This window comes from Sinohyriopsis cumingii, chromosome 6 (assembly GCF_028554795.1).
Source record: "Sinohyriopsis cumingii isolate HCF-2022 chromosome 6, ASM2855479v2, whole genome shotgun sequence".
Classification (NCBI taxonomy): Eukaryota; Metazoa; Mollusca; class Bivalvia; order Unionida; family Unionidae; genus Sinohyriopsis; species Sinohyriopsis cumingii.
Window position 1 is genome coordinate 73,112,470 of NC_142966.1, and position 22,898 is coordinate 73,135,367.

The window sequence follows — 22,898 nt, forward strand, 5'->3', positions numbered from 1 at the left end:
CTAATTTTGCCACCTTAACTTTGTTGTCTGCACTGATCTATCATATTTTTCTGGGACACATCACTGCAATACATATTTTATGTGCTCAAATAACTATGAAAATATTAATATATATGAATGTCTGGTTATCTTGAAATGAGCTGCAATACAGAATTTCCCATTCTGGATCTTACTCTCTTTTAACTTTAGTGTTCACTCATTATCTACCAGCATTAATTATAATAAACACATATGTTTCCTGAATTACTTTTCATTCAAAAGTAATAAATCAAGTCACATTTTGACTATTTGCAAACATTTACCTCAAAATAAATAAAATCTTTCTTGTCATATGTGGGGGGGGGGCTTTAACTTCAAAAATATGTTATACTAATAACTGTCAAACACTTTGCATTGCAACTTGGCTGACTGTTTCCATTGTCAGATACATTGTTTTTATATAGCTATTCACTGCCATCGTCCAGTTTAACTTCTGCAACTGTAATGCCAATGCTAGTGCCAAACAGAGACATGGATCAACATCCACTAATAAAAAATTGAAGGAGTGTTGTTTATTTTTGTTGTTGTTGAAAAGTGTGACCAGGAGGTGTACAAGGTCAAGATTTGGGGGACAGAGGACAAAATATTGCAGGAAACACGTGAGCCTGTGCTCCATGTACAACGATGACTTTTTGTACCACAAGGTGCACATAACTTTTAAACTTTAGAAAATAATGTACAGTATTAAATTCTTATGCAGAAACCAGTCCTCTGCCTCGGCTGACAGTAATCGTCAACTTTAACTGTTAGACCCAAACAAAGATAGGCTTCTTGGCATTTTGGGAGCAACATATGTATGAGGTTTGGAGAAGCTAAGTTCAGCTGAACTCGTGTATTGTGTAGCAACCATCTTCCTTGTCAGCGAAAATTGACCTTAACCTTTGACCTTTTGACTCTGAAATAAAGGGACTCATACTTTAAAAGAAAATCTACGTATTAAATTTAGTGAAGTTTTGGTCTGCAGAACTGAATTTATTGCATAGAAACATTCAGCAGACATAGAGACAAAACCATAACTTTATATACCTATAACTAACTACAAAGTTATTCATAAAATACTTCCCATCACCACCACTTCAGACACTGCATACCAAAAATATCTCAAAAATTCAAACATTTAGAAAAATTGGAAAAATAGCAAATGGAATGTAAATCAGATCATCTACATATGCATATGAACAGGCATACCCAGATTCATCTGTCTATCCTTAAAGGGTTTTGAGATGGAATACCAGAATTCATCTGTCTATCCTTAGAGGGTTTTGAGATGGAATACCCAGATTCATCTGTCTATCCTTAGAGGGTTTTGAGATGGAATACCCAAATTCATCTGTCTATCCTTAGTGAGTTTTGAGATGGAATACCCAGATTCATCTGTCAATCCTTAGTGGGTTTTGAGATGGAATACCCAGATTCATCTGTCTATCCTAAGAGGGTTTTGAGACAGAATACCCAGATTCATCTGTCAATCCTTAGTGGGTTTTGAGATGGAATACCCAGATTCATCTGTCAATCCTTAGTGGGTTTTGAGATGGAATACCCAGATTCATCTGTCTATCCTTAGTGGGTTTTGAGATGGAATACCCAGATTCATCTGTCTATCCTTAGTGGGTTTTGAGATGGAATACCCAGATTCATCTGTCTATCCTTAGTGGGTTTTGAGATGGAATACCCAGATTCATCTGTCTATCCTTAGTGGGTTTTGAGATGGAATACCCAGATTCATCTGTCTATCCTTAGTGGGTTTTCCTTAATTGTGCCAATACTGCTTTCATAAAATGACCATCATGATAAACTGTGGAAAATTTCATTCCTATAAACTGAATAGTTTTTGTACTATATTACTAAAATGGATTTAGCACATATCACACCTGTATACTAATGTATAAATGGATTTAGCACAGATCAAACCTGCATACAACTTTATAAATGGCTTTAACACAGATTAGACCTGCATACAGATGTATAAATGGCTTTAACACAGATTAGACCTGCATACAGATGTATAAAAGGACAGAAGCAAAACAAAAAGCTCAATTCTGTTATCATATTGACATAAAATAAATATTCCACACTGACTCACCTTCTCTGTGCAGAAAGTTTGGAACATTAAGGAATAATCCTTGTCCTCTAGGTTATCTGGGGAACTTTTTATGGCTGCATTAATTATGTGCATGGGCTCCTCATTTGTTTCAGGGATACTCTGCAAAAAAAAGGATCAAAACATTCTGAACATGCCTGATGACTAGATAAGCTTGACAAAAAATTCAAAGATTCCCCCCTCCCCAATGATCTTCAGCTTCACATCGTATATAATTGATTTGACAAATAGGAGATAACTATCCCCACAAAGATTAAGGTAACCATTCCTAGCCATTTTGTCTGTATTTGGATAACCACTAACATTGGCTTATAGAGAACAGTGTTATTTTACAATATGCTCTGATGTTCCTGTGCTTTAGAAAATAAGTGCAAAGCATACCTTTATGGCAATACTTTTTATCATGCTTTGGTATGAAAAGGTATTTATTTTAGTTACAATTAGTTTTCAATGAAGACCTACAAGCTGCTCTTGCTGACAGCATCTACAAAACACACAAACTTGTACCCACATGTAGGTTGTTTTGGCAGATTAATTTGGACTATAATAACCATTATGAAAATGCTTTAAAAATAATTATTTCAGAAAACATGTGACAAGATAAACATCTTAGATGACCGTAGCATAACGGGCACTATAAATTCACCTCTTAACTGGAATTATGATGGAATGCAGTTGCTCTTTAAAACATAAATATTCTTATTCTACCTTTAACTTACTGAGAATACAGTCACACCAAAAACATCCATGTTTTCAAGTACAAAATTATCTTTACAAACATTGCTTATCAAACGTGAATTTGCATTTGACTGTAATGATATGCCAACCAGCAAAAGATAAACATGTGCAAATATTACTTTATTCTTTTTGGTCTCTCTCTGTGCTTGCAAGGATCAATTTTGGATATAAAAATATAGAACTGTTGATGTTCAAGCATGTATGTGCATCATCATTAGTGATCTGGGTAAATAATCACATTAGTTATGCTCATCCTTTGTACTTCATACTATATCATTGACGAGCACATGAAATTTATCTGTAGTTAATAATACCTTATTGTTCGATTGGTTAAAACTGTATTAGGTCAATATGCAAGAGAATACTCACATGAACTTAGTACAGTTCTAGAAGTTCTGTTGAAGTCTGAGAGATCATCAAGTGAGTTTGTTGTTATGAAACTGTATTACATTATATCACATGCTTTGATACTTGGTTTATCTTAAGCATTACTGTCATTATATTGTATCCTCTTAAATACCTTTCAATCATTAGCAAACAAGGTGATTCATTTGTATTTATGTTTGCTTTGTGTACCTCATTATTTAATGTCAAAATAGTTGACTTTTGTAATTATCATAAATAAGTGAAAGCCACTGTATATATTTACACCATAGGCAGATGGCACTTTTGTAGTCAGATGGTTTATTCATTCAAGACTGCATCTGAAGTCAGATGCTTTACTCCTTCAAAACTGTTTGAAGTCGGATGGTTTACTCATTCAAGACTGTGTTTAAAGTCAGATGGTTTACTCATTCAAGACTGTGTTTAAAGTCAGATGGTTTATTCATTCAAGACTGCATTTAAAGTCACATGGTTTACTCATTCAAGACTGTGTTTGAAGTCACATGATTCACTCCTTCAAGACTGCGTTTGAAGTCAGATGGTTTACTCCTTCAAGACTGAATTTAAAGTCTGATGGTTTACTCATTCAAGACTGCTTCATTAATACATTAGATGATTCTTGGGATTTACTTTGTTATATGTTTTTTAAATGCTAAAGGCCATAGCTGTTACTATTTAACTTTTAAGACAAAAATTACTACTTCATTAAAGCCAGGTGCATTATGCTGCTAAACAGGGAAAACAGAAATGGGGAGACTAGATTTATACATAAGTGAATGCATGAAATTAAAAACTTGAGAGTCTGGACTTCTATAAAACATATTACAATTTTAAGTTAGAAAAAATATCAGTAAACAACATAATTTTGTGCAAAAATCAGTATTCAAGAAATTTTGTTAATGATAAAACTATTGTGTGGTTACCTATATAATACCATCTAAATAAGGCATTTCTCACAATCCCTAGATGAAGAAAGCTTTAAAATGGACACTGTACTTGAGCCTTTTGAGTAACAACAATCTGTGTGTGTTTTGGATTTTTAACATAGCTTTAAAAATAAATCAGTCATATTGCTACGATGTCTGCAGTGTGACAGTTTATAGTAATGTCTAGCATTGGGGCATCATGTCACAGACATGTAACCTGACGTCCCACCCAGATACATTATCCTGACTACAAGTCAACCAGTCCTAACACTAACCTCTTAACGCTGAGTGCCAAGCGAGGCAGGCAGCTGTTAGTACCATTTTTGTAAGTCTTTGGTATGACTCGGCCAGGGTTCAAACCCATGACCTCCCACATCCAAGGCAGACACTCTAACCACTAGGCCATCAGAGTGGTTTAAAAAATCTGAGTTATTGCTTTACTCATCAATTTCAAATGCATAACACTTCCATCTGCCAGATAACAAAACATGTCCAAGTCACAAGGTATTGTCCCGTTCAGGCTACTATACACATGACTTGTAGTGTGATCCATGCAGACTGATCAGTAGCACCGTCACTAATCTTAACAAGGATCCATTTACATATAATCAGATACTTCTTTATAATCATGTTTTACACCTGGAATGCATTATTCAATTTATGAAAGAATGTAAAAGCTGGCTCTTCTATTAACCAAAAATGATTTTAATTTTGACAAGTTCTATCTTAGAGATGACAAATTATGAGGATTCAAAATCAAAAGTGGTACATTTTTATGGGATTGATTCCACTTTAATCATGCAGATCTGGGTCTTTGATATTTGTATATATAGTCAATAAATCTTACCTGTATGGAGATAGAATCCTCCCTGCCAGGCTCAGGTTCATCCATCACATCAGGGCTTTCTAGGGGTGTCAGGTCCGTGAACCGTTTCATAATGACATCAAAATGCCTAGAAATACAATAAAATCTGCCTGTAAAGACACTTCTATATGAAGGACACCTGCTCAGAAAAAAGCTTGTGCAGAAACGCCAATGAAAGACCCCAAGTATACCAGTAAATTTTACTTTTCAAAATGGATGCATGTTGACCATACATTGAGAACACTTAATTTTGTCCTGAATGTTTATTTTTCTTGCATATAAAGGTCATTCTACTTACTCCCTAAAGAATACGAGACCCTGAAACAATTATGAACAAGTTTGAAATGCAAACAGAGCATGAACAGATGGCATGTGAATGGGAAATAAATGCAGAATGTAAAGTGCTATGTACAAAACACTGCAGAGCTAAAATTTAATATTAAATGATACATACCATAAATGCAAAACAGTCAACCATAAATACTAAAACCATTAATAATAAATGCTCTAACATAAACACATGATAAACCCTAAAGCTGAGAGATAAACCATACATCATAAATGGTAAACCATAACCAATAAACAAAAAGAAAACTAATGAAAGCATTAAAAAAAGATCATTTCTGTCTTTCAGTTGTCTTCTTTCTTCTAATGAAGATGGTTGTAGTGGAAAACAGAATTGAATATGAAGAAAACCTACCATGAGTATGGCCATTTTAACTAAAAAGTATGATTGCGTGAAAAAACTACTTTTCTTGATTACTTTTGTATTTTAGTCTTTGTTCCATTGGTATAATAATACAATTTCCAAACATTCTATAAATTCTTTATTATTCATAAGCAAATGTCAGTTATCTGTGTATGCTATGTATTTATGACTGGTTACTTTGAGATACCAAAAAAGAACAGTCACATTCGTAAATGATGAGCACAAAATAAAAGCAGCATGTTTCAAATTAAACTTTAGTTGGTGTCAAATTGTTCAGATCATTAGATGAGAGTAGATGATAATGCTAACTTTTGCATGCATGGAACAGAAAAAGACCATTTTTAAATTAATTATAAACTATGATTATGACTTTCCCGTGACATTTTCCCATAATTTTACACATTAAAAAAAACTTTGCTTATCCTTGGTTTTTCTTGTCCAGAAACTTCATCAACATTACGGTATGAGGTTATCATACACGTGACTGGATGAGCTTCTTACCACCCGACATACATATAAACCTCCCACACAAGTGTTTTTGAAACTCAACCTCTTTCATGGTCCCAAAGGTGGGGGTGGGGGATATAACTGTATGCAGTGTACATGACCCAAATCAGAATATAATAACTTATCTATTTATATAAGTTGACAGGGACACGATATGACTAGAAATTCAAACTTGATTAAAAAGCATACAATATATATCATCTGAAGCACTTCAAAACAAAAAAACAGCTTGTGGACTTAACACTGTCATAGATCATTGTTATAGATCATTATACACAGTGCACGCATTGGTACACACATGCACATACATACATAATCACAACCTACCAGACACTGTACAAAAAAATACACAAAATTTGTGTCTTTAAATAAACTGGACTGTGGAATATTATATTAACTTGAAATTGCCAACTTTGCTGCTCTTAACAGATCCTTGTTTCAAGGTGAGGCAGATTTAATTACTGTTCATCCTTACAACTGTTAGTAACTGGATGATACTGTCATTCAAACTTAACCAAAGATCTTGCAGACCTTTTATGAACATTGAAAATGCTCTTTCTGCATCTGCCCTGATGCCTGACAGTGTTGCTGTAGCAACATATATTTTATACATTACTCCTGAATGACTAATGTCAACAATATTTTGCCGTATGTGACAAATATAAACTGCACCCCATTGCTACTGAGTTTCACAAAATCTATCTCTATCAACCAGGAGTTCCGAAATTTTGGTTTGCTGGGCTTTGCTTGCTTTAAAGATGGCTCATCCTGAGTTTCAACCCAAAACTGATACTTCCAAACTGCTAGCTTTACCATTCCAAGTGAAATATTCATGGTTCTCCATTTTATGTATGGAGAAATGGTTGCTGCTGATCATGAACCATCCAATATTTTTATTAATAAATACTGCATAATCATTTTCATCCATTCAAGGAAACAAAGAGTAATGATTTTTGCCTCTTTAACATGCATCTATGATTTAACAAACTTAAATAAATTGGGTTGTTCAATTTTGTGTACTTTGCCCATGCAAGTTAATCCATTGAGCTTTTGCACAGCAGTGCCCAAAGGAATAGCAAAGATATCTCCTTTCAGACAATCAATTAAGCAATCTGTGGAGTGGTGGCTGTTAATCTCTAGCCAACTTTGTGTTTTTTGGCAATTAACTTTTAAATATGCCAAGGGGTGATAGTTTTTCCTGCATATTAAACATGAAACTTTGTAAATCATGACTGTTCACTCTTTATATAGGCTATAAGCATATATTACAATGCCAAGAAAGGTACCCCTTTCTTATATATTCGACTTAATGAAATAATGTTCTTTAAATGTGACTGTGTTGTTGGGTTTGGGTTAAAAATGTGTGACCATCATGATCTGGCAGTTATGCATGTGTTTATCAGCAATTCATGAGAAAAAACTGTATATTGTAGAAACAGCCATTCAGATGATCACCTTAGAAATACAGCAGATCATGCAAAATTTGAACCATGTAAAATTTTAATGTGGGAAAATATTTGGAATTAATAATTTCAATTTCCCTGTATTAATTTGAACTTTTGCCTTTAAAAGAAGAATTTTTAAAACTTCGAACACACATGATAAATACAAATTATTATTTTTAGACTGGAAGGCACAAAATATTTTATGACATTTTATCTACTTTGTGCATGTTCAGTACCTAATTTTTATTTCTTTATTTTAATGATAAAAATTACCTTGTAATGTTTTGTGTCATTTTATTTCCACATCTAGTCATAATATTGTGACCATTCTGGAAAACGCACACTACTAAAAAATTCAAAGCATATGAGATACCCAGTCAAAACTTTTTTGCACTTTCTAGGCATTGTTATACCCTTAACTTTCACTTTTTGCACTATTGAATATTGTCCTGACTGATAATCTTATGTATCTCTAATTGCACAAAAATGGTCTTGATAAATGAAGAAACTCTTAAAAGTGTTTTCTTTAGTAACCATGATGCTGGCCCATGAACTTGGAACTTCAGATTGACGCAAAAAGATGTCGCAGACAGTCATGTATATCAATATTATGTATATTGTTTTTATAATAATAATTTTAGTATGGTTCATTTAGTTGAAGAAAATTTTAATGCTATTATTCTAACATAATAGTCTGCACTTTTAGAGATGAGTCATGTATAGTGCGAAGTACAATTTCATTCATAAAATTCCAAGGTCAATCTACTGCAACAGTTCAGTCAATGTCCTGTAACAGTTCATGTATATATCACAAAATCAAGTAAGGATAATGGTACTGGTGAAAAGGTCAAACCTAGTTCCTGATTGGCTAGAATTGGAACAGCTGAGTTTGTTTACTGCAAACAATATTTTGAAATACCATATGATTCATTCAAAATTTTTATTTTCCATTCAGTGTCCTATATATGCAAATTATTGTGCAGAATCATCTATTCTTGATATTACTACTGGTTGTGGAAGAGATAGTGAGGGGATAGATTAATTTAATATAATCATTTTTTGGTATTGCATTGCTATAACATTCACTCAAAGACATTTAGATTCATAGCTCTATTGGATTTACTGTGAATTCATTTAAAGGACATCTGGATTTAAAACAATGATTTTTTTTGTGGTGTTGGTACATCAGGACATTACAATTATCATTTGGAATACCTTTGGAATATATTTCAATTATTTTGAACTAACGGAATTTATAGAACTTCTAAGATTTTTAGGAATTCATTAAAAAATGGAAGTTACTTTTAATTCTTTCACTTTGTATTTTAGGAAATTATTTTAAATTTTAAAGGTTATTGCTTTTTCTTGTTACTTAGTTTAAGCCCCTAGTGAAAGATAAGATGTTTTTAATTGCTATCCATATATTTTTCCAAAACTGATGGAAGTTTTTCAAAAAACAAAACGGAGGACAATGAGAAAATTGAGGACTATATTGAAACACTCTGAGTTGATAAACAATGAGATTTTAGCTTAAAATGCAAATGGAACAAATGCATTTTGTACACAATTGAAATACATGCAAAATGCATTACATGGGTACATACATATCTGAGCATCTGTAACAAGGAAACTACTTAATGAGAATTTCAGGTTAAGTTACTCAAAGTTCTAGCGAAGATTTAATGTTTTAGTTTTATTCTAACTTGTTTTTATATATAGAATATTATGCTGAATACATTTTGTAATCACAACAAAAAAAAACTGTGTTCAAAATATTTCATTGGGTATAAATTTTGTAGATTTCATAGCTGCAACAAACCATGAATTTCAAGATCCAATGAACTATGATCCTTCTGTGAAAACTAAAGGACTAATCCCGCAAAAAAAACCCCCATGAACAATGGTCCTTTTGAATCCCCCAAACACCCCATGAACAATGATCCTTTTGTGAAAACTACAGGACCAATCCCCAAATCAACAAATTCAAGTACCGCCAAAAATGTCATTAAAACACCCACCCACCCCAAAAAAAACACAACTGATGTCCATGAAAATCTATGAATTCCTAGCAGAAAATAGAAACCTCTACAAATTATAGTCAATGTATGTGGTCTAGAACAAGAAGTTATTATGCAAAAAAAAACATTTTTCTTCTTTCAGTCAGTGAATCTTGGCCCCTTTGACCTCCAAATCAATATGCTTCTTTCTTATTGTGTAATTCATCAACAAACTTTGGTAAAGATACATGGCCAATGATTAAAATTCTCTAGCAGAAACTATTTTTCTTCTTTCAGTCAGTGCCTTTGCCCTTTACCTTCTGTTCCCAAAGTCAACCAGCTTTTTCTTTACCCCTTGCTAGCCATCCACAAAGTGTGGTAAAAATCTGTGATGTAGAACACAAGTTTTTGTACAGCAATCAGTGTACCTTTAGTCTCAGTGACCTTTGCTTTCATATTTTGACCCTAAGACTAATAGAGTTCTTCCATTCTTCATGTGCACACCATGCTCAAAGTTTGATAACTGTTGATGCTGACGAACAAGTGATTGTGCAGAAACCATTTTTCTTCTTTCACTTGACCACTGACTCCCAAATTGACATGGTTCTTCCTTACTCCAAGTACAAGCTGTCAACAAAGTTTGGTAGCTGAAGATGGTTGACAAATCAAGTTACTGTGCAGAAAAGAAATTGCTGACATAAGGATGGGCAGATTGACAACATCACAGCATCATATGCTCTGCCTCTGGACGTATGTGTAAAAACACTATATAAATCCAAATGCTTCATAAAATATATTGGCATTTATTAAATCAATATTCATGCCCAATATAAAACCTGTAAGTAAAAATGATGTCTGCGTCAATGATTTGTTTAGAAAAGATGGTGGGAAATATAAAAAAGTCAAGCCTCAATTTTACATCAACATCTAGAGGATTTCAGCAATAACTGCAATCATTAATTGCTAGCTGCCAGCTGTTCTTGGCTCCAATATTCAAGACTTACGTTTTAAAGTCCTCAAATGATGAGAAGGCTCCTATGACTCCCATTCTCTGACAGACTGGTGGTTCATCATTCTCGTCGATGTTGTTCATATCATCGCCAATACTTGGGATCTTTGGCACTGAGCTATCAAACCTTATCACCATCAGTCTGAAACATGGGCATCAATAATATTAAATAACCCAAAGGATTTGTCTCATGTATATGTATGTATCAGCTTTTAAAGGCATGTCAGAACAATAATGGCTATATGGTGCCAATTAAAAATAAAGCTCTAAAAATATCAATTTTAAAATTGAACAAAATAGTTTTGCAGATAAATCTTTTAAATAAACATCAACTTCGAATGTGTTTCTTGCTGTACCAAGGTTAAGTACATAATGCAGTTCGTGCTACAGACCTGCCAACCCTGACGAGTAAGACAGTTGATTTTTTTCCATAAGACTGACCAGTTTTCAGTAAGGTGTAACAAAATATCAATAACTGTTGTTGTAAAGTTGGAAAACGTAATGAAAAGTTTGACGCATTGACGATAAACATCATGTTCAACTGAAAAGTTTGTAAAGTATGCGAAGACTTTATTTACCGCTAGTACAGTTGCACAAACTCTAGTTCCAAACCCTATGCAGCTCAATTTCTTGGAAATTCTTTTCCATTTCACATGATGATGGTAATCATATCTTCCACCACAAGACATACTCAAATTGGCATGTGATGTCCAATAAAAGCAATTGTGTCCTTTCCAGCTTTTATTCACAAGAATCTGAATACTCCTTTTTATTCTTTTGTGTTAATTATTAACACTTTTTTCGAAGCTTATTTTCCCTTTTGTTTTAAACATGCATCACTTTCTGGATGAAATATTTAAAAATTCTATAATTTAGTTTGATCAAGCAGATGCTTTGCATGAACAAATAGATACAGTTTAAAGCATACGGGGTGCTGCTGTAAAGTTAGTCTGGTTCCCTGACTAATTTCACAAATTCTAAGATGAAACCCAGATCCAAATAAAACACAGATGAACCAATTATCCGGATTTTTTGGCAATGATAATTTTTTCGTAGCTTTTGCTAGTATGACGTAAGTCCATATTTTAAGAGTAAATTCTGTAAGAGGTGGCAGGTCTTGGTGCTATACCACAGTTTGGTCCAAACATGTTTTTCCCTATACCAATGTTGGTACAAATGTGTTTTTCACTATACCATGATCAAGTACTAATGAAGTTCTTGCTACACCAGTGTGATACAAACATGTTTCTCAAATACCATGGTCAAGTACTAATGAAGTTCTTGCTATACCAGTTTGGTACAAACACATTTCACACTTCACCATGGTCAAGTACTAATGCAGTTCTTGCTATACCAGGTTGGTACAAACATGTTTCTCACTATACCACGGTCAAGTACTAATGAAGTTCTTGCTATACCAGTTTGGTGCAAACATATTTCAGACTGTACCATGGTTAAGTACATAATGAAGTCAGCAGTTATGGATACCCCTGACTTTGGCTCAAACCCCACGCATGTGATTTGCATGAATATGACTGACCTTGCAATCAATGTAATTTCTACAGTGGCATAGCAGCAACTGCTGGAGGAGGCAGTATTAGGCCCAATGGAGCCCAAAGTTACCATCAAACATTTTTTTTATTAAGAGGGGGCCCAAAATTAAATGGGGGGGGGGGAGACCAGAATTTATTGCTAAGCTACCAAACTAGTAATACCTTCCAACTCTGATTCTAGGCTGATTTTTCCTGGTATATAGCATTCACAACACTGATTCTTATTTTGCAAAGGGTTAGATTTTTAAAGAAACTGCTAGCTCCACTTCATCATTTTCACCTCAGAGGTATATTGTAAAAAAAGAGCCAATAACTATTTTTACTTTTTATATATTTGGTAATTCATTCATTGCTCTTTCAGAAGCTGATTTTGTCTAACCTGGCAAAATTTGTTTTCCCTATTTAAATAACTGTAAAAGTTAGTGTACTTTAGACTAATTCAGGCTTGTTTTTCAAGCGCATGGAAGCAGCCATTTTGGTTAATTGTATGCATAGCATAGATCATACACAATTTCTACAAGCAAAATATCCAAAGAAATTTCAGTCACAGTACATGAAAGTAATAAATTCTCTCTCTCCATCGTTCTAGTTACAAAAATCACCTTACACATGTTACTCCCTCAGAAGTATATAATACATGTAGAGTGCACCTGTAACTGTTTAAAACCAATTATACTATATTTCTGAAATGATCTTTGACTTGTACCATTTGAAGTTAAACACTAGTCAGTTCATAACACCACTGTTTTGCTTAAATTATTTTTTACTTGTTTCACTAAAGCTTAAACACTGTTAACACATATTATACCACATTTTTTCTAAAATAACTAAACAAAATTTAGTGCAGATGTAAAATCTGAATTGAATTTGAACAAAACCCCATAGAGATGCACTTACCGATTTGGGTGGGACCTGGGTAGTAGGAAGCGGAACTCAACAGTGCAAACATCATCATCTAGCTCTCGATGCTGTAGACAATTAAGTTCATATGCTATGTAGGCCCTCCTGATGTAGACCTGAGTATATGTACCCAAAAAACATTTTAGTATAAACATAAAGTAAACAATTTGATTTGCACCCAATTGCAGACAGATAAAAATTTGGTTTGCAACCAATTGCAGACAGATACAGTCTATTCAGCTGTTCATTTGCAAGTGTTAGGGCTAAATGAACAACAAAAATTCTATATTTTTGGAAATCCTGGCAAGTAATTTGTGATGGCCATACTGGTTGTCTGAGTGGCACAATTTTCATTTGGGACCAAAATGACATCATAAGAAGTCTTTCAGAAAAACTCTGTTGATATGACCATCTATTCAGAAGGAGTAACTGTAAAAAGATTCTTAAGATGGCAGCAAAGGCAGACATACTGGATATGTGAGTGGCACAATTTTCATTTATTTCAAACTAGACATCATAAGAAGCCTTCTGGTGAAAAACATATGTCAATATGACTTTTTGTTCAGGAGTATCAATAACAAGATTTTCAAGATGGAAGGATATCAGATTGGCATCTTTTCATTTAAGACCAATTAGATATCATGTCTTTTAGTGAAAAATGCCAAGCTGATATGACCATCCATTCTGAAGGAGTGGTTGTAACAAAATTTTCAAGTGGTCACATTAGACTCAAAACAGACCAATTTTCATCTCGTATTAACTAGACATCATAAGTCTTTTGGTGGAAACCCTATTTCAATGAGTTTCCATTCTGAAGCAGTAGCAATAACAAGATTTTCAATATGACTACAATGGTGGCCATGCTTGATGTCAGTCTGGCACCATTTTCACTATAGGCCAACTAGACATCATAAGAGATCTTCTGGTGAAAACCCTATGTCAATGCAATTTTATGTTAAGAAGTAGCAATAACAAGAGTTTTCAAGACTGCTGCCATGGCGACCAGACTGGATGCCAAATTGCCACCATTTTCATTAAGAACTAACTAGATATCATAACCCCATGTAGATGTGACCATCCAATCATAAGTAGCAGTAACAAGGTTTTGAAAATGGCTTCTATGGTGGCCATTTTGGACGTCTGAACAGCATCAGTTTTATTTAGAACAAACTAGACCATGGGGTTAATGAGTTTAAAACTTTCATGGCAGTCCTTTAAGAAGATGAGGGAGAGTAGCAATAACAAATTTGTTTTAATAAATGGACAAAAGATGATGGATGACATAAAGAACCATTCTGCATCCAGTAGCGCTAAAAATTGCAAGAATTGTTATTATTAAAATGAAGTTCAGTGACAGTGCCTCTTTCAACATTTTGATACATGTACAAGAAGCAACTAGTCTAAGCATTAAATATCTTGCTGACACTTGGGGCTCTTCCAGCTCACCTGAAGTGTCACACTTTGCGATGAGGACTGACTTAAAATATTGTGAATTCACAACTGTTAGAGATACTAATTTTCATGGACTTTGTGTGTGGTTGATACAATCAACAACCAGAGGAGACAAAAGGACTTATTCCTGATTCCTCAAATTAAAAGTACAATCAAAATGCCATTCTTGACAAAAGTACATAATATTTTATCTATAAAAAAATTAATGTATAGTAAGTAGTACAGTAAGTGAACTGTATAATGTGTTTAAATAGGTAGTGTTTTTTTTTGGCATGGGAAAATACATTTTTGTATAATAAGCATACATGAGAAACTGGGAAAAAATGTTACATCAAGTATTTTCCCTCATGCTCAGGCAAACTTTTAGCCAATAACATGTTCTAAGTAATGTTAAAACAACAATAACCTTAGGATCTGAAACCTACAGAAGCACCATATTAGACCTAAACATTCATACATGTACATGATAAAATAGAGGCATACAATAAATAAACGATTTGCATATGGGATATTTTCTAACATGTTTAATGCTCACTGCTGTCATGTTGATTGTCCTGGTCCTGAAATGGGTAATTTTAACAATGAAACGAAAATGGACCACAGAAGAAATTAAAATACCATATTTTGGTATCTGTAATGTTCACTTTTTATACCTTTTTTCTTTTCCTTCTGGAGTTCGCATTATGCCGAAGAACAAATTAGTTGTTGTTTTCTAAGTCAATCTGACGAGAGGGTGTGTGTATGTTTTGGATTTGTAATGTAGCTTAAACAATTTTCCAGTCATATCACTATGATGTCTGCAGTATGGCAGTTTACAGTGATGTCTAGCACTGGGGTATCATGCGGCATACATGTAGCATCATGTCCCTATTACATTATCCTGACACCAGCACGACCAGTCCTAACACTAACCTCGTAATGCTGAGTGCCAAGCAAGGCAGCTGCTAGTACCATTTTTGTAAGTTTCTGGTATGACTCAGCTGGGGTTTGAACCTGCAACCTCCTGGATTGAGACGGATGCTCTAACTACTCAGACCACCAGAGCAGTCAATCTGATGACAGAATCATGGCAATAAAATTGCCTGCACATGGTTTGTTCTTGTGAAATATTGAATTTCTTGCACTGTAACTACATTACTACAAGCCTTTTTAAAGAAATAAATGCTTTCAAACCTTGATAGCTCTGTTCTTTGATTGCTTATGTTAATAAACTAATTTATTTCACATCTTTACATAGCTTTTGTTCTCTGTCTCAACAGGAAACAGAAATGAAAGACTGGCAACTAGTTCATCTACTGTTGTAAAATATTTGAAACCCGTGTAAATACTGCATTATGGTAGCATTGATACATATCATGAAACCAATTAAAAGCATTATTGTATCAATTTTCCATTTTATATTTACTTGTCTTTTGAGACAAACTTTGTTTTTTGTTAAATTTTTCATCTTCATCCATGGTACTTGATACTTCTTTGTCACCATACAGTAAGCAATGCTTCACTGACTCTGCATGATGCATCAGGGTAATCAGGGCCAGCACAAGTCTGGATTACTAAGCATAATAACAATGAACTATCTAATTGGTAAATTTACCCATTTCAAGGCTTGTATAATAGGTTCTCAGAATGTAATTTAAGTACTTTCAATCTCAATGGCTAAGACATGAGCGAGAAGTCACCACTGAGGTGGAGGATGGAGACACCGGAGAACCCATACAAAACCTTGGCTTGGCTATCAACTATCTTTCCATGTATCACAGCCTTAACCCAAGACAGCAGAGTGCAAAGCTAACCCTGTTATCAGTAAATCTAAAGACAATATAATTAACCCACCTCAAGGGCTGACATCCTGACTAGTTTGTTGGGATGGAAGAAAAAGTCCTGCAGAACATCATATATGGCTGTCTCTGAATTAATTAGTTTCTGTAAATAAAGAATAAGATCATTAATACCTAAAATTCTGAGAAATTAATTTTATGAGTTAAATGTTTCTTCAATAAACACATACAAAATTATAATATGCTACGAGAAATCCACTACTGAATAAAATCCCTCCCTAGTGAAAAAACTCTTAGCATCTTTTGCCTTCTTCTAGCAATAAAAGTTCAAAAGGGTTGTCTGATTACCAAGATGGCAGCTACAGTAGAGTGGTCTCTCAATGGACAGAGGGATTGTAATTTGTCAGTCATCAATGAGGAGGAAGTACATGCTCTTCCTGAGATGCAATGCAATGAGTGCTTGGAAGGGAGTGTCAGTATTATCAATAAGTTAGTATTAATAAAAAATAAAAATGAAAACATTTTACAGTCAAGCAAATAGTTTAAATAGTTTCTTGATTTGCTTTATCCATTTAAAAAAAAATCACTTGTCCTGAAGAATGTCTAACTTATCCATGGATTTAAGTAACAATGAAAATATAGTAGCTATTGTCAGTTTGGTTGCTTTGTTTCCATTTAGCAATAAATTTTAAACTGATAATTTTTTTTTATGAATTCACAGAAATATTCTTTTCATTTTTAGCTGCAGCTTTCAGCTAATTTTTTGATAATATTTTTAAAAAAATAAATAGGAATTTATTGAATTTTTGCATCTCAACAAAAATATTAATGCACATGTACAATCCTGATCTCTTTCAAGCAATGTATAAACTTATTACATATTATAAATAATAGATATAATGTATTTGTGACTGTAAAAACAGTCAACTAAGCAATCTGCATTTACTTATATACTGAGAATTTATGGAGAGCCAAGTGACCCCTTTGATCTTTATAGCTTGAGAAATACACTACATAGTGTTTATACCAGTGTACTTTTAGTTGCTAACAGCAACAGACAGACCTATCTGTGATATTCATTGACCATACTAACATTTAATAACATTTCTTCCATTTTTTGACAGCAACTGATTTTAAACTGAGAATAATCATACTAGATGTAAATCAAAGTCAGCTGTCCAATTGTTTTATACAGACAGAAGACAATTCTAGTAGCAGGTTTCACTAGCCTAACAAAGAATTTCAGATGTTTTGGATGTGGGGGATACAGGATTCACTCAAACCTGATTTTACTCCAAAAGTTGGTTTCTTCTTCAAATATATTAACTAATCTTAATACATTAGGAGAATATGTAAAAGTTGTTGTGGATTATCATGGAGTCTGCCAATCAGTCAACACATGACTTGGAATCTCATTGAGAGATATGAGCTAGGGTTAGCAGAGATCAATGAATGGACATGGTATTTGTTTCCAAAGCAAAGAAAACAAATATTGTCACTCCCACAGAACCAGCAAAGTAGACTCACCTTCATCATTATACAGCTGAGGAGTGACCCAGGAAGTGATGATCCCACCAGGTTGAGATTGAACCCTTTGATATAAAAGGTTTCTCAGCATCTGGAGAAAGTTGATCAGACTCCCTCCCATGACCTAAATGTTGTCAGTTTGGGAACAGTTTCCCTTGAATGCCATGCAGATGTAACCTTATGACCCATACTAGCATAAAATACCTGTTCTTAGTTTAATACCTTGTAGACTCAGTGAATAATTCAGTGGAACTGGGATGAAACATCACACAGAAATATCATCACTTTCTGTTTGATGCATAAGAACAATTGGGATCTCCCTCTTTTTGTCAATTTAGTATGTTCCAGTAACCACTTCAATGCCCTAATTGGGTCTGGAGGATGCCCCAGGGTAGAAGAGTTCAAAGAAAGTATCAGTTTCAAAAGACTGATTCTCATTAGCTAGAGGATGTTCTTAGCAATGAAACCTTCCTCATCAAGAGAGAAACCAAGCCACTGTGGCAGAACTGTTCATAGTTCATGCTGACCAATAAGGATAGAATTCCACTGATTCTGCCCACTAAGGTTACAACAACTATGAAGCAGATATTGTTTAAAAGATGAGTCAGCATGCCTTGTTCAACCATTAAGAGATCACAGGAAGTTCCATTTTGGGCAGTAAGTTGAGACAAATCACAATTGTCTATAAGATCTGAAGTCTCTGTTCTGGTCTATATCTTCCCTTCCATGATGGTGAAACATTTATATCAACCAGACATGCAGGGTTGGCATTTATGGGTTGGAGTAGTAAACTTTTATGCACTTTTAGATTAGAAGGCAAAAGGAAGAATTTCCTGGAAAATGCCCTTTCCATTGAGTACCACTGTCTACAATAAAAAAGCATTCCCTGTGGCTTTCATCTCCAGGAAAGTTGATGTGCATGGTGGAAACTCCACTCAGTTCTTGAAGGAAGACAGGAACTGGACACACAGTCAGTCAAGCTGGCTTCTGCACAAATCCTAATTTCCATTGGCTGACCCATAATCTTAGAGAGCTCCTTCCATTTGTTGAGCTGGAACCTTGTGCAATCTGCAACTCTGATTGTCTAGTCCAAAGAGTAAAGTTTCAGCCACCACTGGGATAGAAGAATCATCAAAAGGGGTCATTTGTGCAAGAGGCCCAAAATTAAAAGATTTGCACTGAGAAGACCAAGAGGTAATACATTTCTTGGATGAAATTTGTCAGCCAGAGATGGAATAATTTTCAAGTCATTCTGCTTAACTTAAAAGTCTTGAAATCCATGACCAAAAAAATGGGTGTTGGAACTGAATGAAACAATAATGAATCCACGGTGAAGCAAGACAGATATAAGGCATTTCATCTCTAGATACAAGTAATAAGCACACCTTGTATCTTTGGAACAAGTTGTTGAGAAAATTCTAGGTCACAGATGTGGAGGTGGTTTTGAAGTTTAGCACAACTTGGTTCAAAATTCTTATTCTGAACCTAGAACTAAGATTTAAAGAATTGGCAGATAGTGTCTATGATGACAAACATCGTAATTACTGGGAACATCCGTGCATGAGAATGTGGAGGTATGTATCATGGAGGTCAAAAAATGTCCATTCTGAACAGTTGTGAGGATTCATGCTAATATTTTCATTCTAAACTTGGGTTCCCAAATGAGTTGGTTGGGAGAACTAAGGTTTAATGTCCAGCCTGACATAGCACTTAGCTTTAGGTACTAAGAAAAGTCTTAAGTAAAATCCGGGTAAGTTGTAAACAATCTCTATTGCTCTGTTCTTGAGAAAAGCATATATCTACTGTTGAATAATGTGTGCTTTGTTAGTGTCTTTTGGGGTGTCAATAAAGAGTTGACCCTTAGATAGTGGAGGAGGTATTGAGGAATGTGATCTTGTGGACCTCCAAGATGACTTGTAAGACCAATGGGTCCTCAGGTCACTCTCTCCCAATAATTGGTAAAATGCTGAGTCTTTACCCATCTTAATGTTAGACAAAAATGACATGGTAATGCTTTTAATTCCTGCTTGAAGGAGGATGCTGGGGGTAGGGTCTACACCAAATATGGTACTTTTCCCCTTTGTCCTGTTGTTGCTTGCTCTGGAAACTGGACTTTCACTACTGAAAGGGTTTGGATTTTTATCCTGTTGGGCATGCTTTGGACAGGGTCCTGCCCAATTCTTTGGTCTCTGAGGGCTATGGGTTGCTGGGCTTATGGAAGGTCTGTTTTTACTGTTTTTACCGTTTGTCTCCTGACCTACTCTTTGTGGTCATGGAATAGGAAGTTGAAAGACAAAGACTTAGATGTAAGGGCTGCCTTAAGGTTATCTTTAGTACATGGATATGAATAAGAATGCATCTCTCCACTATTCTGAATGAAATTAGCAATGGAGCTGCAGTGTGATTGCTGAGTTGCTGTGCTGAGTACACAAGCCATGTGCAAGACTGACTCTTAGGTGTGGGGTCAGTTGGGTTTCTCAATGGTGGGATCCAGGCTATGCTCAACTTTCTGAAACGGGGCCCCGAGTGGCTGAGTCATCTAAAGTGCTCTCCATTATGGATCACTGCCATCTCACCTCTGTCTGTGTGGGTTCAAGTCTCAGATTTGGCTAATGTGGGTATGTGAGAAAGCTTGCCAGAAGTTTCTCGTTGGTCAGTGGTTCTTTCCTGGATTTTCCTGGGTTCTTCCTCCACCATTTATTCTGGCTGCCATGTATAGCCTATCGTGTGCTGAAAAATGGTGTTAAACCCTACAACAACAACTTTCTGAAACATAGCTATGGAAACCAGAATAAGCATGGAGCTAATAACCATGACGTTGCAAACCTGATGTTGCATGAGAAGGAAAGGTTATCCATTCAGAGGATGGCTTTGACATTCCCAGGCAAACACCTGAGACTCTGGTGTGGAAGACCAGCACATTTGCTTTGATAAAGGCCTGCATGAAGTTAGATGGGAATCATTCCTTTGAAGAGAAATGCTTGTTGATGCATGGGTCTTGAAAATGCCTTTCAAAGCGGTACAATATGTTAATGACTTACCAGGATTGTGGTTGGTCTTTCTTTGATGAATGCTGATGGATTCAGGAATTTTTTAAGTGGCCATTTACAAAGCAGAGGAGATAGACAGAACTCTAGAGACAGAAGCTGGAAGACTTCTTTGAAAACGTGTAGAAGCTACATCCGAAGTGTGGGTCAATAAATAAACCTCCTACAATGGTAGTAATTACAGTATTGGGCAAACAGGAAGTTAGGTATGTTAAATAAGTAAAGTAAAAGAGTCTGTCCATGTAATATGCCGTGTTGACATTGTGCATCTAAAAAATCTGAGTTGGGTATTGGGTATCCTGGAAAAGGAAATTGCCATGACCAGTACTGGTTCATGATTGAGCCTAAACAAGTGACTTATCAGTCCACTGTTGGTCCATGCTGCCATCATATGGCTGTAATGGTAAACTGTAGACCATGTAACAAAATCTAATACTGGCTGCACTGGATATCGATGACAAAATCAAGGCTGAAGATGTGTGACTGGGTGTCAGACATTGTCTATCTCATGGGTCTGTGACTGGGTATGTTTGGAAGACATAATCAAAACCTGCGACATTGGGCACTGGGTCAAGACATTGCTGGGACAGGAGTGGATGAGGTACAATGTAAGAGGCTAAATGATATCTGGATGAAGATCTGGTACGAATATTGAGGGACTGATCTCCATAGCTAGTACCATGGTGTATATATCATCTTGGGTTGCCCAGGACTGCATACATGGCAACCCCGAGAGGTATAAGCATAATTTTTGCTGATATAAGTGACAAAAAAGTGTAATCTGAGCATGAAAAGTGTAATCTATATATTACATGCATAATTACAGTATACTATAAGAAAAATGTACATTTATTTTTGCTGCTAACCTGGATCTGCAGCAGATCAAAATTCTTGGTAGAAATGGGCAAAATATGTGTAGATTAGAAACAGAATAAAAACACAAACTATACTGACAAATTATTTATATTCAACACTCACTTTAACAAGTTTACACCTGTAACTTTAACATGAAGTTCATAAATTCTGTCCTTAATGGCATACGCTTTCCAAATTGTAAAGCGGTGTTGATTTGTCATTCCTCTGATCAGACATGTTTTGAAGTTTAAAAAGACTAATCTGCTCTAAGAATTTTCAAGTTAAAGTGTGAAAGCCGGTTTCATTTATCATCTGATGCCATTTTCTTTAAAGTACAGACCAGTCCACTAACTAACTTTCATTATCAATAAAATGAATCTGCGAGGTAAAGTTACAAATTAAAGAAACCTGTCTATTTTCTTGGAAACAGGTCATGTGCATTTGATACAAATAGAAAATTAGGAAAGTACATGTAAGTCTTGGATGGACAATTAATTCTTGTGCCATTCTTATGCAGCAGTCTTTCTTTTTAGAATATTCTCAAATTTATATGATGAGTACAATTAAACAGATGACAATAAAAATGACCTACAAATTTTATTGCTTTTTATTTTTAAATGTACTAGAAAAGTGTAATCCATATACAGGCAAGCACAAGATGTATTTAGGTGGAAAAAAGCTTCAATCAATGGAGTGTAGATTTATATGTGTGGTCTGAATGACAATCCAAACAGGTAATGCATATGTGGTGAATATCATCAGCCAGCTTACACCCTGTACAAGCCCCACATTTAATCTTGCCCACTGTTACATGTAGTGCAATAGGACTTAACAATGACATATCAAAGAATTGGTCAAGTACCACACTATGGTTACAGTGAAGTGGATGCAACAAAAATGAAATAATATTAGAGACAATCAAAGAAAGGATTTAATGGCCAAGAATAAATGATAATTTACTTGGAATTAAATGTTTTAAGTTTAAATACCAATTTTTATTATAAGAACTACTGGCCACTGGAAAATTAAGATGGTGCCATTTAGCTAACTGCAAAGTGATAAGACA

The 22,898-nt window shown here is 34.9% G+C and overlaps 1 protein-coding gene across 3 annotated transcripts in view; it reads right to left on the reverse strand.

Moving 5' to 3' along the window:
• LOC149797203 (acetyl-CoA carboxylase-like) overlaps nt 1-22,898 on the reverse strand; it is a 197,716-nt gene that overhangs the window by 63,352 nt on the left and 111,466 nt on the right. For all 3 annotated transcript variants that reach the window (XM_089961889.1, XM_089961888.1, XM_089961890.1), the window contains exons 26-30: nt 16,459-16,548; nt 13,171-13,289; nt 10,716-10,862; nt 5,036-5,141; nt 2,123-2,242 (exon numbers count right to left, since the gene is read on the reverse strand). In XM_089961889.1, the coding sequence (XP_089818015.1) occupies nt 2,123-2,242; nt 5,036-5,141; nt 10,716-10,862; nt 13,171-13,289; nt 16,459-16,548 (582 nt within the window). The remainder of the gene's footprint in view (nt 1-2,122; nt 2,243-5,035; nt 5,142-10,715; nt 10,863-13,170; nt 13,290-16,458; nt 16,549-22,898) is intronic.